At 36.4% G+C, this 20,299-nt stretch overlaps 1 protein-coding gene across 2 annotated transcripts in view; it reads left to right on the top strand.

The window, feature by feature from the left end:
- The window catches only part of BLOC1S5 (biogenesis of lysosomal organelles complex 1 subunit 5), a 34,076-nt gene extending 15,097 nt beyond the window's left edge, over positions 1-18,979 (top strand). Inside the window, exons 3-5 of one of the 2 annotated variants that reach the window (XM_003788358.3) lie at positions 308-437; positions 11,055-11,113; positions 17,015-18,979. In XM_003788358.3, coding sequence (XP_003788406.1) covers positions 308-437; positions 11,055-11,113; positions 17,015-17,194 — 369 coding nt within the window. In that variant the 3' untranslated portion in view covers positions 17,195-18,979. The remainder of the gene's footprint in view (positions 1-307; positions 438-11,054; positions 11,114-17,014) is intronic. The other variant, XM_023512273.1, reaches the window with a different exon arrangement.
- Positions 18,980-20,299: the final 1,320 nt, after the last annotated feature.

The following is a 20,299-nucleotide window of genomic DNA, read 5'->3' as shown; positions in this document are numbered from 1 at the left end:
ATCTAATTTATTTATAATGAAGTATGTAGCAATCTAAGTGATTTTTCTTATTCTTTTAGCATTTCTCTTGCTCATTTTTAAACACTGCTATAAAAATATTACTCATATTGCAACTTTTGGAGTGTTTCATAATTTTAAAATATGCCTCCAGGTTGTGAGGCATTTATTGCCAAATAATTAGAAGAAAGCTGTGTAAATTTCAGTAATAAGTAATTACTTAACAAGCAAAACCTAGGTGGAGATCCCAGAAAGTAATTACTAAGATTTAAGACACAATATGTATTAGTCATTTACTTTCTTTTAATAGGAAAAACGTGGTCTTCGAGAAATGCGAGTTCTTGAAAATTTGAAGAACATGGTCCATGAAACAAACGAACATACTCTTCCCAAATGTAGAGAAACAATGCAGGACAACTTAAGCCAAGTTCTTCAGAGATGTAAGCCCGTGAAATTTTAATTATCGCTTTTCATTTCAAATAAATGCTACATAAAAGTGTATTTTCTTGAGTATTATGATGGGAGGTGGAGAGGAATTCGTACCCTGGATATACGTAGTCTGAGAGGAAAACCCAGTCACAGAGAAAGTGATTGTCTAGTGATTAACGTGTGTTACATTGATGTTAAGAGCATTAATTGCCAAAGCAAGATCTGTGTGCATCTGTAGTACACAAAATAATCCTTTTGGTATGAGAAATTTTAAAAGTATTTTACCTTTTTTTAAAAAAGTATTTATCTGGCTCAGCACCTGTGGCTCAAGCAGCTCAAGCACCAGTCACATACACTTTAGATGACGGGTTCAAATCCAGTGCGGGCCGCCAAACAACAATGATGGCTGCAACCAAAAATAGCCAGGTGTTGTAGGGGAGCGCCTGTGGTCCCAGCTACTTGGGAGGCTGGGGCAGGAGACTCGCTTGAGCCCAGGAGTTGGAGGTTGCTGGGAACTGTGATTCCACAGCACTCTACCCAGGGTGACAGCTTGAGGCTCTGTCTCAAAAAAAAAAAAAAGTTTTTATCTATAAAAAAAAGTTTGATGACCAGGAATGTAGAGAATATGAAATAGAACTTCTTTTTTAAAATAGGACACTAGAGGTTTTAGCCTTTTAAAAAAGTAATCTTTTCATAAATGTTTGTATTTTATCATTTTTTCATTAAGAAAAATATTTTAATGGGGAGACTTGGTTGATCAAAAGGAATATAAATATTCTTTAATATCAAGCTATAACATAAAAGTGTATTAATAACTGATTTTAAAATTAGAAGTATATAAGAAACTTGAGGCTCTTCTCATCTATATTGACAACAGTTAGCTTATCCAAAGAGGGATAATGACAAATTAACTGGAATGCATATGGAAACATATATTTGGGGGTATAAAAAAAACAAAGCACAAAGCTGACCTGTAATAAGCAGGAGAGAGACTTTGGTTAGTAATTGAGTTTAATAAGCCTCTGTGTACAAGTTAATAGTCTTGGGTACTCTAATTCTAAAAAAAGATTGGAAAGGATAGCTCCCCCGAGATCACATTTGGTTTCTTTGAGTGGCAGAGCATAAAGTCTGAATTGATTTTTGGCTTTTGCATTTTACTACAAACATGTCCTTGTTTGCTCATATTCTCATGTCCTTAACCCTGAAAAAAGTTCTAGATAATTATGCTAAAGGGAAAACTCCAATTATTATCAATAAGAATGTCTTTATATGTGTTTAGACATCCACATATTGAGCAAATAGAAGTGAAATAGAAAAATATTACTGATAATTTGGAATTCACATTGTAAATGTATTTTCTTGAAAGACAGAATTAAAATACACAAAATGCAAAGTTAATAATTAAGGTTTTGACATCTGTGGAATACTTTGAGTCTTACTGTTAGCTTCAGAAACAAAGTGTTAGCTTTCAGAGTAGTTTTCTTGCTAGAAGCAATGAAAGCTTCTCACTGGACTTCATCATAAGTATTTTCTGGCACCCATTATGCCGAGTGTCACGGGTATAATGGAGATGATAATTCTCTGCCTTTAAAACTGATATATTTTTAAAAATTAACCAGGGCCCAGATGTCTTTTCTGGAAAATTTAATGTTTAAAAACTTTACGTTTTAAATCTTGACATTTTAAATCATGTGTTGACTTGTTTATTTTTGCTACTAATTGATCAGAGAGTTTTACAAAATGTTGAGCATTTTTATATACCTTTTGGCTATTTGTGTATCTTCTACTGAGAAATGTCTATTCAGATCTTTGTTCTATTTTTAATTTGGATTATGTGGTTTTTTACTGTTGAGTGGTTTGCATTCCTTATATTTTCTGATTATTAATTCCTAGTCAGATGGGAAGTTTAAAGATATTTTCTCTCATTCTGAGGGTTGTCACTTGATTGTTTCCTTTGCTGTGCAGAAGCTTTTGAGCTGGCTGTAATCCCAGTTACCTATTTTTGCTGTAGTTGCCTGTGCTTTTGAGGTCTTACACAAAAGGTCTTAGCTTCAGTGTCCTGAAGCATTTGCCCAATGTTCTCTTCTAGTCATTTTATAGTTTCGCATTTTAGATTTAAGTCTGTACTCTATTTTGAGTTGATTTTTGTATTGTGAAAAATAGGGTCTTATTTCATTTTTCTGCATATGGTTTTTCAGTTTTCCCAGGAAAGAGGCTATTCTTTCCCCATGGCACTTTTGTTGAAAATGAGTTGACTGTAAACATGTGGATCTATGCCTGGGTTCCTTATTCTGTTTCATTTGTTCATGTTTCTGGTTTTTTGCCACTACCATGCTTTGTAGTGTAGCCAGATAGTCTTTTTGCTAAGGATTTCTTTGCTTGGAGTCTTTTATGGTTCCATATAAATTTTAGAAATTTTTTTCTATTTTTGTGAGAAATGTCATTAGTATTTTGATAGGGATTACATTGACTCTGTAAATTACTTTGAGTAGTATTGTCATTTTAACAATATTAATTCTTCCAGTCCATGAACATGGAATTTCTTTTTATTGATTTGTGTCCTCTTCAATTTTTTCATCAATGTTTTATGATTTTCCTTGTACAGATCTTTCACTTCTTTAGCTGAATTTATTTCTAGGTATTTGATATTCTTCATAGCTATTGTAAGTGGGATTACTTTCTGTACGCAAATGCTACTGATTTCTGTATGTTGGTTTTGTATTGTGCAACTTTACTGAACTTATTTATCAGTTCTGGTAGATTTTTGATGGATTCTTTTGGTTTTTCTAAGTATAAGATCATGTCATATGCAAAAAAAGTTTGACTTGACTTCTTTCTTTCCAGTCTAGATGCTCGCTCTTTCTTTCTCTTAATTGCTCTGGCCAGGGCTTCCAGTATTATATTGAATAGAAGTGGTGAAAGTGAGCATCCTTGTCTTGTTCTAGATCTTAGTAGTAGAAAGGCTTTCCACTTTTCCTGTTCAGTGTGTTGTTACCTGTGGGTTTGTCATTATATGGCTTTTATTATTTTGAGATGTGTTCTTTCTATACTCAGTTTGTTGAGAGTTTTTATGATAAAGAAACGTTGGATTTTATCAAATGCTTTTCCAGCATCTATTGAAAAAGAATCATATGGTTTTTGTCTTTGGTTCTATTAATGTGATATATCTTATTTATTGATTTGCATGTGTTTAACCATCCTTGCATCCCTGGGATGCATTCTTCTTGATTATGGTGAATAATCTTTTTAATATGTTGCCAATTATGTTTTGAACTTTATTTTTGGGATTCTATTGAGGATTTTTGCATCTGTGTACATCAGTGACGTTGGCCTGTAGGTTTTCTTTTTTTATTGTGTCTTTGGTTTTGGTAGCAGAGTAATAGTGGCCTTGTAGAGTGAGTTTGAAAATATTCCCTTCCCTTCAGTTTTTTTGAAGCATTTGAGTAGAATCGGTATTAATTCTTTGCTAAATGTTTAGAAGAATTTAGCTGTGAAGCCACTGGACCCTGGGCTTTTCTTTGATGGGAGACTTTTTCAATCCAGTTTCTCATTATTGATTTGTTTATGTTTTCTGTTCCTTCATGCTTCAATATTTGTAGGTTGAATGTGACTAGGAATTTATCCATTTCTTCTAGGTTTCCTAAGTGTTGTTGGAGTGTGGTTGTTCATAATAGTCTGTAATGATTCTTTATATTTCAGTGGTCTCAGTTGTTATATCTCCTTATACATTTCTGATTTTATTTTTCTGAATCTTCTCTTTTTTTCTTATTCAAACTGAAGGTTTATTGATTTATTTATCCTTTTAAAAACTGGCTTTTTATTTTGTTGATCTGCTTTTTTTTTAAGTCACAATTTCATCTTAGTCTCAATTTCATTTACTTTTGCTCTAATCTATATTATTTCTTTCTTTGAATAATTTTGAGATTGGTTTGTTCTTGCTTTTCTAGTTCCTTGAGATGCATTGTTAGGTTATTTGAAGTCTTTCTCCTTTCTTGACATAGACATTTATTGTTATCAGCTACCTTCTTAGCAGTGTTTTTGCCATATGCCAAAGATTTTGGTATATTGTATATCCATTTTCATTTGTTTCAATAACTTTTTTAATTTATTAATTTCTTCCTTGACCCATTGGTTGTTCAGGAACATGTTTAATTTTCATGTGTTTGTATAGTATCGGAGGTTCCTCTTATTACGGTTTTATTCCATTATGCTCAGAAATGATACTTGATATAATTTCTGCTTTTTTGAAATTGTTGAGATATATTTTGTGGCCTGTTTTGAGAATGTTACAAATGCTGATAAAAATAATGTGTATTTTGCAGCAGTTGGATGAAGTGTTCTGTAAATGTTTGGCCTCTTTGTTCTAATGTATAGTTTAGTGTTTCTTTGTTGATTTAAAGCTTAGGTGATCTGAGAGTGAGGTATTGAAGTTCTCTACTGCTGTTGCATTGCAGTTTGTCTGTCCCTTTAGATCCACTGATGTTTGCTTTATATATGTAGGAGCTCCAGCGTTGGGTGCATAGATACTTATAATTATTATGCCCTCTTGTTGAATTGACCCATTATCATTGTATAGTAACTTTCTTTGTCTCTTTTTATAGTTTTTGACTTGTAAAATATTTTATCTTATATAAGTTTCGCTACTCATGCTCTTCTTTTGGTTTCCAGTTGCATAGAATATCTTTTTCCACCCCTTCACTTTCAGTCTGTGTGTCTTTAAGCATGTAAATGCTAGATAGGTTTCTTGTAGGCAGCATATAGTTGGGTCCAGTTTTTGCATCCATTCAGCCACTCTGTGTCTTTTAATTTGAGAATCAAGTACATTTACATTCTGTGTTACTATTGATAAGTAAGAACTTACTGCCATTTTGTGTCTTATTTACTGGCTGTTGTGTAACTCCTCTTTTTTTCTTACTGCCTTATTTTGTGGTTAAGTGGTTTTTCTCTGGTGGTAAGTTTTAATTCATCACTTTTTGATTTCTTTGTGAATCTGTTAATTGATTTTTGCATTGTGATTACCATCAGGCTTACAAAAAACATAGGTATAACAAGTTATTTTGAAGAGATAGCAACTTGTCTTCAATCAGAAAGAAAAGAATAGAAACAAAAAATTAAAAGAAATCTCTACATTTTAACTCTTCCCACATTTTGACTTTATGTTGTCTTAGTTTATATTGTCTATCTCTTAGCAGGTTGCTATAGCTATTATTATTTTTGATGGATTTGTCATTCGAGTTTAATACTAGAGTTATAAGTGCATTATAAATCACAATTATAGTAGTAGAGCATTCTGGATTTATCTGTCTACTTAATTTTACCAGTGGGTTTTATACCTTCAAACGTTGTTTCTTTTTTTATGTTAATGTTATTTCCTTTTAGATTGAGGAACTTTTAGCATTTCTTGTAAGTCAAGGTCTGGTAGTGGTCAATACTCTTATTTTTTATTTGTCTGGGAAAGAAATTACGTCTTTCTCATATTTGAAGCATAGCTTTGCTGGATGTAATATTCTTGGATGGCAGCTTTTTTTTTACTTTGAACATTTAGAAAATGATGTCCCTATTGGCCTGTACAGTTTCCATTGAGAAGTCTACTGCCAAACACACTGGAGCTCCTGTATATGTTATTTACTTCTTTTCTCTTGCTGCTTTAGGACCCTCTCTTTTGAGAGTTTAATCACTATATGCCGTGGGGTAGTCTTATTTGGGTCAAATCTGTTTGATGTTCTCTGACCTTCTTATACCTGAGTATTTATATCTTTTTCATGTTTTAGAAAGTTAAGTTGTGTGTGTGTATGGGAGCTTTCTTCCCCTTGCTCATGTTCAGCTCTCACCTGAATATCAATAATTCTTATTTGGTCTATTGAGGTCATTTTCTATATCATGCAATCTTCATTTCTTTCTATTATTTCCAGTTTTCTTCTCTGTGTATTTTCAAATAGCCTGTCTTTCAGCTCACTGATTCTTTCCTCTGTTTCATCCATTCTGCTGTTGAGAGCTTTCAGTGAATTTTTTAGTTCAGCAAATGTATTTATTAGTTCTAAGGTTTCTGAGATTTTTATTACATTTCAATTTCTTTGTTTAATTTTTGTGATAAATTTCTGACTTGCTTTTTTGTGTTATCCTAGAGATCACTGAATTTCCTAAAATCTCAGTGAATTATTTCTGTTTCTTGGCTAGAGAGTCCATATGTCATTAGCTTATTAGAGTTAGTCAGTATATTTTTGCTTTGTCTGCAGGCAGAGATCACAATTCCCTGTTTGCTATCATTTCTTATAAATGAATATATACATTACAGGATTCCGGTTTTATCCAACTTGCTTTGGTTTTTATTGGATATGTTTGCTGAGAGATTCTTTGTAATTTACTTGTTGATTTTCTTTTGTTTTTCCACAAGGTCACTGCCTCCTTTTCAGCAGTAGAAAGAACCTTAAGCCCAAAATTGTGTTAGTTCTAGTAAAAAATCAGAGCACCACCCATCCTGAATTGGGAGGTACCAAAGAGGATATTCCAGTAGGATAAGAAAGCTGGCTAGGGGGGTGGGGGGGGGGAACCTATGGAATGACTCTCCCAGCAGGAGCCTACAACTTTTTTTCTGCCATACATTTGAAAATGAAGAGGTGCTAAGGCGCCAGCCACATACACCTAAGGTGGCGGATTTGAATCCAGCCCTGGCCTGCCAAACAACAGTGATGGCTGCAACCAAAAAATAGCCAGGCATAGTGGCAGGTGCCTGTAGTCCCAGCTACTTGGGAGGTGGAGGTAGGAGACTCACTTGAGCCCAGGAGTTGGAGGTTGCTGTGAGCCGTGATGTCACGGCATTCCACCCAGGGTGACAGCTTGAGGCTCTCTCTCAAAAAAAAAAAAAAAGAAAGAAAGAAAATGAAGAGGTATTTGGGCCGTACATTAAATACACAAACAGTAATGAAAGCTGACTAGCAAAAAAGGGGCGGGGCCTGTGCATACTTTTCATGATATCCAACACCACAGGTAAGCAAAAAATGTCCTCACAAAATCAGCATATGGCTTGTGGGCCACAGATCGGACTGTAGGGCTGCTGAATAGCCACTGTAATTTGGCATCTTCTTTCACTGAGTTACAGAGCAGAGTGTCCAGGGCTGAGGATGGTAGCTCTACTTCCCCCCTTTGTCTCTGGCTATTCTCAGGTTTATTTCTTCCTTTAAGCACTCTCAGTTCTTCCCATGTATTGAAGCAGGAATAGGTTTCCTGCCAGAGAACCCACAATAGGGGCAAAGATGGTTGTCCATCTCAATCTCATGTTTTCCAGTATAGAGACCAAGAGTTGAGTTGAGGAAATTTTTCCACATACTAGGTTCCAAGTGGATTAAGGCAAGGGGTGTTGTAGATATGGAAGTTCAGTTATTTTATTTAATTTAATGATAACAGTTTTTTCATTTCTCTGTGGCTCTGGGAATTGTCTCATTCTTATATTTGAGTTCAGGGTTAGTACTGGTGATAATCTAGGCAATATGTGTTTTTTCTTGGTATTTTCTGGGGAGAGTGAAGCAAGCTTGCTTCTACACCACCATTATGGAACCAGAAGTCCTAAAATTATTTTCTTATGTATGTATTTGAGGTGTTTCACATCGCTATTATGATAGAAAGAATTAGTTCTCTTTTATGTTAGGAAAATCAGGACATTGTTAACTAGGTATGTGGCATAATAACTTTGCATGTGATGCCAATCTACTTGAATAATCTTTTGGTCAAGAGAAAAGCATTTGATAAATATTTGACTTTAAATCAGTATAGTCTAAAAAAATGAGACAACGAAGGGAATTGCTTCATACTGAATTAGGAATGGATAGTGATAGGAGTGTGATAGGAAGGTTCGGAGAAATGGACTCATGGTCTCACTAATTTTATTTATCTATTTTTGTGACACAAAGTCTCACTATGTTGCCCTAGGTAAAGTGTCATGGTCTCAAAGCTCACAGCAACCTCAAACTCTTGGGCTCGAGACCCTCCTGCCTCAGCCTCCTGAGGACCCCAGGCACCTGCCATGACACCTGACTATTTTTAGAGATGGGTTCTTGCTCTTACTCAGGCTGGTCTTGAATTCCTGAGCTCAAACAATCTACCTGCCTCGGCCTCCCAGAATGCTAGTCCCTAATTATTTAGAAAGGGAATGTTTGGTGTAGTCATTTGGTTTTCTTGGATTTTAGAAGAGCAAATTTCATAAATTCAGAAAGTAAACATTTCCTCTGGTGTGGCAGAAGGGTTAAAAATTGAGTTACTTCAAAGGAACTGAGATTTTTTTTAAATGGATGTTCTGTGTAAACATAAAGACAATCCTGATGAGGAACAAAAGTGTGCCTTGGTCAGATGTGCTCTAATTAACTTCTAAAGGATGTAACAATGACAAAATAAGTGACATAGCCCTGTAACTCTTTTAGATTAAGGTCAGAATGACCCGAGAATGGGAAAGGCCCTAAAGAGTGCAAAATGGACTTTTAACTTATGTTCACTAAAGCCGGATGGTGAGGGGAGGGGGAACCAACCCAGGAAATGAAAGAACCACTGCTTAAGAAAGATGATGTAATATTAAAACACCACAGAAAGAAGGCAGATCTAATCAACTTCCATTTTGTTTTGTTGTAATCTTTTCTTTTAGAAAAAACAATGACTGGGAAACTAATTTTTAGTACTTAAATATTATCTTTGATAACTAAAATTAATGGTTACAGATAAAAACAAGACTTTTGGGGGAAAAAAAATCTTTCTCTTTTACCATATTCCCACAGGGAGAGGCCTAACATTTTTCTGAGAAAGAAATCACAATCCCTGCCCTGTTATGGAACTTGTGACTTAATTGGGTCCAGAGTAGGGTGCGGTAGGAAGGCATAACTGTAAAACAATTAGACAAACCTCCAGTGAAGCAAATGCAAGATGAGGAGGTGGGATAGACACATGCCTAGTGATGGAATTTCAAATAAGCGAAAATCTGGATATGGAAAGGACTCATCCTGGGTCTTTATGAAGGCAGTAAGACCTTGAACTGAGCTTTAAATAAAACATTCTAACTGAAGGGAAAGCATAAGGGAAGTACTTTCAGTAGAGATAGTAGGTAAATAGAATAGTAATGTTTAAAGAACAAATGGTTCTAAATGGTTTTTATTCTTAATATTTAAATTTGTACTTTTAAGCATACTACTACTGTGTTATCTCACTTAATTTTTAGGTTAATTCTGAAGTTCTGTTGTTAGTTTTTATGCTAATTTTTGTTTTCTTTGGGGGGGTTTTTTTGAGACAGGGTCTCACTTTGTCTTCCAGGCTGGAATGCAGTGGTACCGTCATCACAGCTAACTGCAACTTTAACTCCTGGGCTTAAGGGATCCTCCCATCTCAGCCTCCTGAGTAGCTACAGGCATGCCTAGTTAATTTTTTAAAAAAATTTTTTTGTAGATATTATTAAGTCTCTCTGTGTTGCCCAGGCTTGTGTCAAAGTCCCAGGCTCTAGCAGTCCTCCTACCTTGGCCTCCCAAGGTGCTAGCATTACAGACATGAGCCACTGTGCCCAGCCTGTTATGCTTCCTTTGCAAATGAGAAACCAAGGTGTTAACAGGTTAGGAGCAGAAAGTGGAACAGTGTGCCTCACACATGGTGAATGCTTAGAGGAACAAATGAGTGGCTGAGCAGTCCTGCCCAAGATCAGTCACACAACTAAGTGCTCCAGCCTAGATTTGACTAAGGCCGACTCAGCCAGCACACTACACGTCTTTATTTGGATGAAGCGAGAACATTTATGAGGAGAAATAAAATGTACCTAGATGACAGGATTTGAACACTCAAGGAATTAAAACTGGCTTCACTGATGAAATAATAAAAGAAGCAGTAGAGTGTTGAGGATAAGAGTCTTAATCTTCAGAGTCAGAAAGATAGGAGTTAGAATCCAGCTTCTTATCCTCACTAGTTGTGTGACTTCCCTGAGTGACAGTTTCACCTCTCCTTGCCTCAGTTTGTCCTCTGTAAAATGGAGTAGTCATCATTTCTTAATGGGAATGTGTAATTAAGAGGAGGGTGACACATGAAAGGTTATTAACACCGGTCTTGGCACATGGTAAGTGCTATTACTATAGCAGTTTTGGTTGTTAAGAAAGGCAAATGACCTAATGGGAATGGTTAAATCTGACAGCAGCACCCAGGACAAATCAGAATAGTAGTTGTTGAAGCCATCCAGGTATCAAGGATTACCCACAAGAGAGTGGCAGCAGGAATGAGAAAAGGGGGGAGAAGTTAATGAATCAGAGAGACAATGTAAAAGTACAATCAATCAGAGCGTAGTGGCAAATTTATGAGGCATTTCATATGTTTCTAGAGAATTCTGAGGTGATTGTTGACAGCTTGTCACTGGAGTTAGTATTTAAAATCCCTTTAAAATCCCAACCTTAAGAACTATGGTTGTTCTAATTATGATATCCTTATTATATTCGCAAAACTTACTTTCCCTTCTGGCTACCCACCACCACCACCACCACCACCACTAAAATAATATCAAGGTTGTTTATAGATTGTGAGATCTAAAACAATCCACCTATTCCCTGCACCCCAGGTAAGTCCCTGCTTAAACAAGGGCTGCTGATTGAAAACCATTGTCTGTTTTATTGCAGTGCAAGCAGCTAATGATTCAGTCTGTAGACTCCAACAGAGGGAGCAGGAACGAAAAAAGGTAAAAGTAGATCATTTAGATAATGGGGCATATAACTAGTGGGTATGTATTATCATTATGTGCTTAGCAATTACTGTTGATGAGAATTCTCTGAATTTATTTTCTTTTATGCAATTTATAAAGACTAAAACTTGGTGAATTCATTGAGTATGTATGTATTGAGGAGGTGTAGTAACTTGGCCTCTCCAACAGTATTTTTATACTTCAAATTCCATAACTCTTTTTTCCTTTTCAACATTTTCATCTTTTCCCTGAAAGTGGCATTTGTCTCATGGATGAGAGACACAATAGGGACTTTCACTTGTAGCAACAAATAACCACCAGATTGGAAAGATAAATTTTTCCATTGAGCCTGAAGCATTGAGTACATTATGTATATGTCTTCTTGAGAAGGAAGCATTCATGCCTGTGGATGGGTTATTTAATGAATAGTCATAGGATTATGTGAATCACTGTGTATCTTAACTAATTCAGATGTGGAAAAACAGCGTAAGAATTTAAGTTCCTGTGATAGTTTGATGTTTTTACTTGCAATTTTCGTGAAGTATTTTTGTAACTTATTCATTGCTCTAAATCAGGCGTTCTCAAACTATGGCCCGCGGGCCACATGCAGCCCGCTGAGGACATTTATCCGGCCCGCCAGGTGTTTTTGCCACCATTGCCTGTCCTGCTTAGCTGCCGACTTGTCCCAGGGCCCGCAGTCTGGCCCTCCAACGGTCTCAGGGACAGTGAACCGGTCCCCTGTTTAAAAAGTTTGAGGACCCCTGCTCTGAACTAACAATGATACATCTTACGCTTATAAAGAAATGTTGAAAATACTAAGTCACTCTGAAAATAAAGCCTTTTTGCATATGTATGTGTTGACAAATGTTAAAATCTCCATTTCTCTGGAATGTGTTGTGGTTAATCCACAATAATAATTTTGATCTGTACTATATAAAAATATAATGGAAGAAACCTTCCCAGAGTTTCTGTTTCTACACTGTCTGCTCAATTCTAGATGTTAATATAAAGTTTGAAAATTCAATTGTTTGATGGGTTAAGCTTTACCAAAAGTACTTGATATTTAAGACAGGTGAGAAGTCTGCCCAAGGGTAGCAGGATCCACCTGGCCAGGTCAGGGAGCAGGGGCATTGCTGAGCACAGGGATGGAATGTGGAGGCAGAGCTGGAATCGGGAAAGTTAGTGTTAGGGTGTGGTGCTGTACTGTGCTCAGAAAGTGCTGTAAAGGCAGGCAGCTAGGGGCACCCACAGAGCTCCTTCATCTTGTAAAACTAAGACTCCGTACCTGATAAACAGCAGCTGCCCCCTCCATTCTCTTCCCCACTCCTGGCAGCCACCCTCCTGCTTTCTGTCTCTGTGAATTACTGCTCTGTGTACTGCATAGAGTACTGTCCTACGGCATGTCGTACTTATAAGCAGAGTCAGACACTGTTTGTCTTTGTTGCTGGCTTGTTTATTCAGATTAATGTCCTCAGGATTCATTCACGTTCTACAGTGTTGCCCTCCTTTTTTTAGGCTGAATAATATTCCACTGTAGGTGTTTACCACATTTTGTGTATCTGTTCTCCTGTGGACACAGGTTATATCCACCTTTCAGCTATTGTGGTAACACTGCTGTGAACATGGCTGCACAAATATTTGTTCAGGTCCCTGATTTTAATTCTTAAGTGGAATTACTGGATCCTATGGTAATACTATGTTTAATTTTTTTAGGAATGTTCCATATAGACAGATTTACCAAAAAGCCAAGGTTTTGATCTTCTTTAAGCACAGTGATTTTATTATTTTAACTATTTTGGATGAAAATCTTTAAAAATATATTCCATGCCTTTTTTCTTTTCCTTTTTGTGAGACAGAGTCTTTCACTCTATCACCTTGGGTAGAGTGCTGTGGCATCATAGTTCATAGCAGCCTCAACTCTCGGGTTCAAACCATCCTCTTGCCTCAACCTCCTGAGGAACTGGGACTATAGGCACCCACCACAATGCCTGGCTAATTTTTTTTTTTTGTTTGGTAAAGGCTGGTCTCACACCTCTGAGCTCAAATCGTCCACTCCCCTCTGCCTCCCAGAATGCTAGGATTATAGGCATGAACCACCATGCCAGCCTTTTTTTTTTTTTTTTTTTGGCCAGGGCTGGGTTTGAACCCGCCACCTCCAGCATATGTTGCTGGTGCCCTACCCTTCTGAGCCACAGGCACCGGCCACTAGCCTATTTTTTAAATTTATTAATGCTACAGGTTTTAACTTTCTGTAAGAATTAGGCATTATTGAGAATATCAAATTTTGTACTGAGAGATTGTGTTATGTCTCTATTCCAAAAGTCCTCAGATACTCTGTATTCTAAGTTTTTGTTCTTTCTCTCCTTTGTTGTAAGTCTGATGCCTGTCATATCTTCTTCACTTGTTTGTCAGCCTTTTATTTTTCTAATTTGCGATTTTTAATATTGTGTAGTCATGGAAACCAGATAACTAAACTGATTAGAATTGTATTTAATATCGCTCAAATAAGTTCAGAATCAAAAAAGCTTATCATAAATACTCTGAAACATTTGTAAATGAACTTTGTGATTATCACCTTTTTGATGGCTTAAAGTTATTACCACATAGGACTAAGTTTCAGGTAGATGTTTTTTCAGGTAGCTGAGTTTTTATATGTGAATACTATAGGATTGTCAATACATGGACGTATAGACGCCCCTCCTCCAACCCCCTTTCTTTCTTTAGTAATTATTGTGAAGACTGCAAGAATGCATAGCAATTATTATTAATGGTGGGAGATTAACATAAAGTGAGGTGACTTTGAGAACATCTTAATAAGACAGCAAGACTAGTTTTCATTTGGGCTGGGAGTTGTCAGCCTTCATCTTACTTTTACCTGGACTGTGAGGCTAGTAGTTAACAGTGGATGCATCACGGAGGATTGAATTGAATATATGTAGCCCCAAAGTTACAAACATCTGACTTATGAATGGAGACAATTACAATAAGTCCCTGAGTTACAAACATCCGACTTATGGATGGAGACAATTGCAATAAGTCCCCGAGTTACAGACATCCCACTGATGTATGACTTGCATTTACAAAAGGAGGCAGATAACAGGTAAATGTACCTGTTCCAAATTACATGCAAATTCAATTTAAGAATGAACCTGCAGAACTCATCCCATTTGTAACCCAGGAACTGCCTGTGTAGGAATGGGAGGCAAAGACTATTACTTTTATTTAAATTATCTATATTGTTTGAATTATTACACGAATCTGTTGCTTAAATTAAATGATTAAAATTAAAGGTCAAAAACTGAAGTGGCAAGAGGTTAAACAGCGATCTGCCTTCAAGATACTGCATAAAATTTGTATAATAATTTTTAACTCTTTTTAAGAACCTCAGGCATAGCTAGGAACTTGACATATATTACCTCTCCTCTTCTTTAAAAAGAAATGAATAAATTAAATAACATCTGAGCATGCATGTTTAATATTCTCTGTTTATTAAAAGTAAAGCTAAAGCAAAATGCCATTTTGATCAAGTTTATTTGTATTTTTGTATCTTTGTCTGCTTTGGCTTTTTCTCTTAAACTGGTAACAGTTTTTACTAATGTTCCATCAAAAGTTTAATAAACTCTTCGTGCATTTTGTGGAGAGTTACAGTTCATAAGGCTGAGAAGTTAAAAAGTAATATGCTGGCTTGGTGCCCATAGCACAGTGGTTATGGCAGCAGCCACATACACCGAGGCTGGTGGGTTTGAACCCATCCCAGGCCTGCTAAACAGCAATGACAACTGCAACAAAAAAAATAGCCAGACATTGTGGTGGGCACCTATAGTCCCAGCTCCTTGGGAGGCTGAGGCAAGAGAATCACTTAAGCCTGAGAGTTCGAGGTTACTGTGAGCTGTGATGTCACAGCACTCTACTGAGGGTGACATAGTAAGACTTTGTCTCAAAAAAAAAAAAAAAGTAATATGTTGAATTTTGTTTAACCCATTTCTCAAATGTACTGGATAAGCAAACCCCTCCCTAACCCTCTCTCCTCATTATTGTAATACCTATTCAGGTCCCAAGAATCTGTGGGGCATGTTTTATGGGAATAATTGAGTATCACTCAAACTTCTGATTCACTTCAACAACTTTGCAGTTGAAAAGTCTTGCTGCTAAAAGGTCTTGCTGCTGAGGAACTTCACATCAGCTTGGCAGAAGAGCTTTTACAAGTTTTTGTCTTGTAAAAGAGTTGTATACATGTAAAACTTCCTCTGGGAGGATCTGATTTGTGCTTTTGACAGAAAAAGCCTAGGTTTAGGTGTCAGAAAAACCTAAGTTTGAATCTACAACCCTAGGAGACTATTAGGTGACTGACCCAGGAAAATAAAGAAGTGCCCATAAGCCTTAATTTCTTTGTAAAATGAAAATAATCTTACAAAGAGGGGTTTATAGAAATAGATAAACAATGCAAAACAACTAGCCTAAATAGGCATTTCATAGGTTCTTAGAGCATTTGAGTTTATCTACCTGTCATCCTGCCTGTCATCGTGATCCAAATGAGAGAGAAAAAGCACATTGTAGATGGCCTGAAAACTTGGTTTCCATCTATTTCCTGGTGGCTGGGGGTAGCATCTGGGTTGCCCTTATCTGAGTGTTCCTTCCTCATCAGAGCTCTGAAATTAACTTGGTGGAATTAGTAATGACTTCAGGTGTTTTGTAGGTTTATATGGTTTACATCTGTCACAGTTTTATTTGTTTAATAGGACTTAGTCTGTATCAAAACTTAACTAGTAGGCTCGGCGCCTATAGCTCAACTGGCTAAGGTGCCAGCCACATACACCTAAGGTGGTGGGTTCGAATCCCCAGCCCGGACCTGCCAAACAACAATGATGGCTGCAACCAAAAAATAGCCGGGCGTTGTGGCGGGTGCCTGTGGTCCCAGCTACTTGGGAGGCGGAGGCAGGAGACTCGCTTGAGCCCAGGAGTTGGAGGTTGCTGTGAGCTGTAATGCCACGGCACTCTACCCAGGGGGACAGCTTGAGGCTCTGTCTCAAAAAATAAAAAAAAAAAAACTTAACTAGTAAAGACATGCATGTAGAATAGTTGAAGTAGAGTTAAAAAGTTTCTTTTTCTTTTTCTTTATTTTTTTTTTGAGATAGTCTTACTCTGTCGCTCTCAGTAGTTATATGTTCAAAATTAATATAAATTATACTTTGGGAAGATAAAAACTAAATGCCTTTTTTTCTTCCAGTGTTTCATCTGTATTGTAATGCTGATAAATGATCTTTTCATCCTTATATAGAAATATTAAGGAACATTTCAAGAAATACTTAGATATTTGACATAGGTATTTTAGGTATTGGTTTCAAGCCCCAGAATTGAATCAGAGATTTCTTGAATTTTCTTCCAGTGACTAATAATCTGTGGGTTTTTTCTTTTCTTTTCTTTTTTTTTTTTTTTTGAGACAGAGTCCTACTATGTCTCCCTTAGTAGAGTGCCGTGGTGTCATAGCTCACAGCAACTCAAACTCTTGGGCTTAAGTGATTCTCTTATATCAGCCTCCCAAGTATCTGGGACTACAGGCGCCCACCACAATGCCCGGCTATTTTTTTGTTGGAGTAGTCATTGTTGTTTAGCTGGCCTGGGCTGGGTTTGAACCTGCCAGCCTCAGTGTATATGGCTGGCGCCCTACCCACTGAGCTGCGGGCACTACCAATCTTTGATTTTTTTAATGTACCTAAAAATATTTCCTGTATGACAGGCATTTAAGTTTCTTAACAATAATGAGTCTTTTACTGTATATTTTTAAGAATATATTTAATAATCTTCAGTTAAAAGAGCATTTGTGGTACAGGTATAAGATAAAGTTGTGAAATAATTGTCTGGAAAGTGTCATATGACTTTGAAATTTTCTCTTCTCAGATTCATAATGACCATTTAATAGCTAGTGAGAAGCAGCATGTACTCCAGTGGGAAGACTTCATGAAGAAACAGCCCAGCAAAAGGGCTGAAGTGGATGAAGAACACAGAAAAGCCGTGGAGAAGCTCAAGGAACAGTACGCTGAGATGGAGAAGGACCTAGCAAAATTTTCAGTCTTTTAAGAACCTAAACCACAGCAGTGACAAACGAATGAGAAAACATTTGCCTCCTGCCTAAGAAATATTCCCACCAAACCATCTAGCCTCTGCTTCAAGTTTAGCAATATATTCAGTGGCACTCATATCGGAAGAAAGACACTCCTGCTGGAGTTCTGATTAAATGTTTAATAGAAGGAGAGTGCTGCATTTGTCTGCTTTTAAGTGCCTATATATGATTATTTGAATGGGGAGGAAGAGGGAAAATGGGATGAATATACTTTTTGTTAACTAGAATCGATCTTTTCCATTGATTAGGCCAGAGAACTGTAAATGTAGATTTTTTTTTAGAGAGAAAGATAATTGAATTCACTCTGCTACAGGGTTAATAATTAGTTTATTGTGGCTGTAGGCAGGTATAAAAGCTGCCCGTCATAGCCTCCTTGACTCCTTGGAAGAATGTATAAAGTGTTATTACGTGAGTAATGTAAACAAAAAAAAACCAGTTGTCCTTGCAGCAGCGATCGTATTTAAGAGACGTGAAAGCAGCAGCATTGTCTCCACCCCGGCAAAATGGCCACGTGGGTCTCTGCACTGCCCCTTGGGAGAGGGTGCAGATTTTGCAGTACCGCATAATGCTGTGGGCTTCACTGGGTGACAAGACGTGTTAAGTTTTGTGGCCTTCTAGCTTAGTATTTTCAGCTCTTATTAATAAAAGATGTATAGAAAAAAAAAACTTACCAAAAATATATTTTTGCTTTTTTTTTTTCCAAGAACTATAATCTTGCCCATAGCATTTACCTCATTTTTATGTCTGTTTTGCTGTGGGTAAGCTATAAGATAAATAAAGTCTATACATGTTTCAACTGTTTAATGAGTAATCAACAAAATCTGCCAAGGAGTCCCTCTGGAACCGTGTAAGATTCTGGCTCTGAATGATCCAGAAGTGTTTGCCCACATGGCAAATGATCCATGTTAAATGTAAATCCTTTCTAGTGTTAATTTCTGATCTGGCAAGCAGGTATGTTATGATGAAGCATGTACCAAGTCTGTCATCACTGTGATCCTTCAAAATCTGCATTTAATAATCTAATTGAAGAACTAAGTTGATTTTTTATTTGCCATAAACCAAGCAAAAAGTAAATGCAATAATTTCAGGAGATTTATGGTAAATGAATTTGAGGGATGGATAAATCTTTCAAATATTATTTATTGCTCTTTAGTAAAGAAAGGCACAAGAAGGAAAATATCCAACTCTCTTGTGTTATCTCAGTGTTGCAACTGCAGAAAATTGACAATGCTTGCCTGTGTAAATTTATGGCTTACTGTCAAAGCTTCATTCTTGGCCGCGTGTTGAAAATGTGATTAAAGTTAATAGAGGAGATGAAATAAGTATTTGAGATTTCTTTCAATAACACTGAACTTCTGCCAACTTTCTCTGTCTGCTACTGTAGGCTTGACAGGCTCATCAATCATGCACTGGTACCTGGGCTAAAAAGAGCACTTGCTGACACCAAGGCATGTTGGAATTTTTTTAATTCTCTTTCAGGGGATGGAAAGAAAAAAATATTTCCAAAAATATCCCACAAATGAAAAGGGAAGGGAACCTTAAATGAAAATTCCCTTTGTACCGTAGACACTTTTAGAAATGCGATTAATTGCCAACACACCATTGAACAGATGTTGTAACCAAGAAATCAAAGGGGGGTGTGTGTGTGAATGGTAACAAAGTCTTAACTGTGGCTACCCAACTTGTGCAGCAAGGATTTCTGGATAGTGTTTGTTCATCTCACATGAGTAATAAATACTTTATAAGTTTGTGTGTATAAGTATCTAATAGTCTTCCTATGCCAAAATAAGGTGATGGGCTTTTTGAGCTATCAACATTAAGATAGTCGATTATTTCTTTGTAAATTGGTTGCTGTTCAATGTAGTTTCTCGAAAAGTCTGTTTATCTTCCTTCTGATAGTTTTAATGGTGAACACTCTTGCTTCTATTTCCCAGTCTCCAGATCATTTTGTATGTATTTTATTTATATATAAAATTAATTTTAATAATCTCTGAGCAGAGATACTATGGGTTCCGTGTAGCTCTTAGGATTATTGTAATGAAATGTTTTGCAATTTTAAAGCACTTTAGAAATATTTGTTTTTAAGCTGTAAGTATTTTCTATTTGTCATTGTGATTTCTTTTTTGACTTAAAAATGTGTGAGGTTTTTCCTAGCACGTAGATTTTTAAATTTTGTAATTATTGATTCTGACTTTAACTGAATTGTGTTCAGAGAATAGATACATATAAGACTGATCTGTTGAAATTTGTTGAGCCTTCCTTCATGACCTAGAATATCATCAATTGTTGTAAATGTTTTAAGAGTGCTTGACAAGTATACATATTTTTTAGCTGTTGGGTGTCCCTTATACCAAGATTTTTAATGGTGTCATTCAAATTCTTTCTCTTTCACTGTTCTTTTTTTCTTCTATTTGATCTCAGATTCTGGGCTGTACTGTGATTTCCTATTGTAATGGATTTGCTAATTTCTCCCTATAATTCTGTCAGTTTTTGTTTTATATATTTTGAAGTTTTGTTATTAGGTACATACAAGTTTAGAATTATCTTCCAAGTTTAGAATTAATTATCATTGTCCTAGTCCCTGTTTCTAGTAGTGTTTATATTTCTTTTTTCTATGAATTTCAAAATAGTAGGGGAGTACAAATGTTTGATATATGGATATCTTTTGTAATGCTTAAGCTGAAACTTGAGTGTGCCCACTGACCAAACTGTGTTCATTGTACCCAGTAGGTAGCTTTGTATTCCTCCTCTCCTCCCCCACCTCCTCCTTGATTTCCAGTGACCTTTACATCTCTTTGTACCTGTGTGACCATCGATTAGTTCCCAGATATTAGGGGGTACATCTAGTGGTTTTTTTCCTATTCCTGAAGTACTTTACTTAGGAGAATGGTCTCCAGTTTCATCCAAGTTGCTGCAAAATACATTATTTCATTCCTTTTCATGTCTGAATAGTACTCCACTTTTTCTTAGTTTATTCATGAATTTATGGGCATTGGGTTGATTCCACATCTTTCCTTGTAAGTTGTACTGCAATAAACATTTTAGTGAAGGTAAAATGACTT

The sequence above is a fragment of the Otolemur garnettii genome, unplaced genomic scaffold, assembly GCF_000181295.1.
Source record: "Otolemur garnettii isolate 467f Iridium unplaced genomic scaffold, OtoGar3 scaffold00026, whole genome shotgun sequence".
Taxonomy (NCBI): Eukaryota; Metazoa; Chordata; class Mammalia; order Primates; family Galagidae; genus Otolemur; species Otolemur garnettii.
The sequence above is the reverse complement of the archived record's forward strand: the minus strand, read 5'-3'. Positions and strand labels throughout refer to the sequence as shown.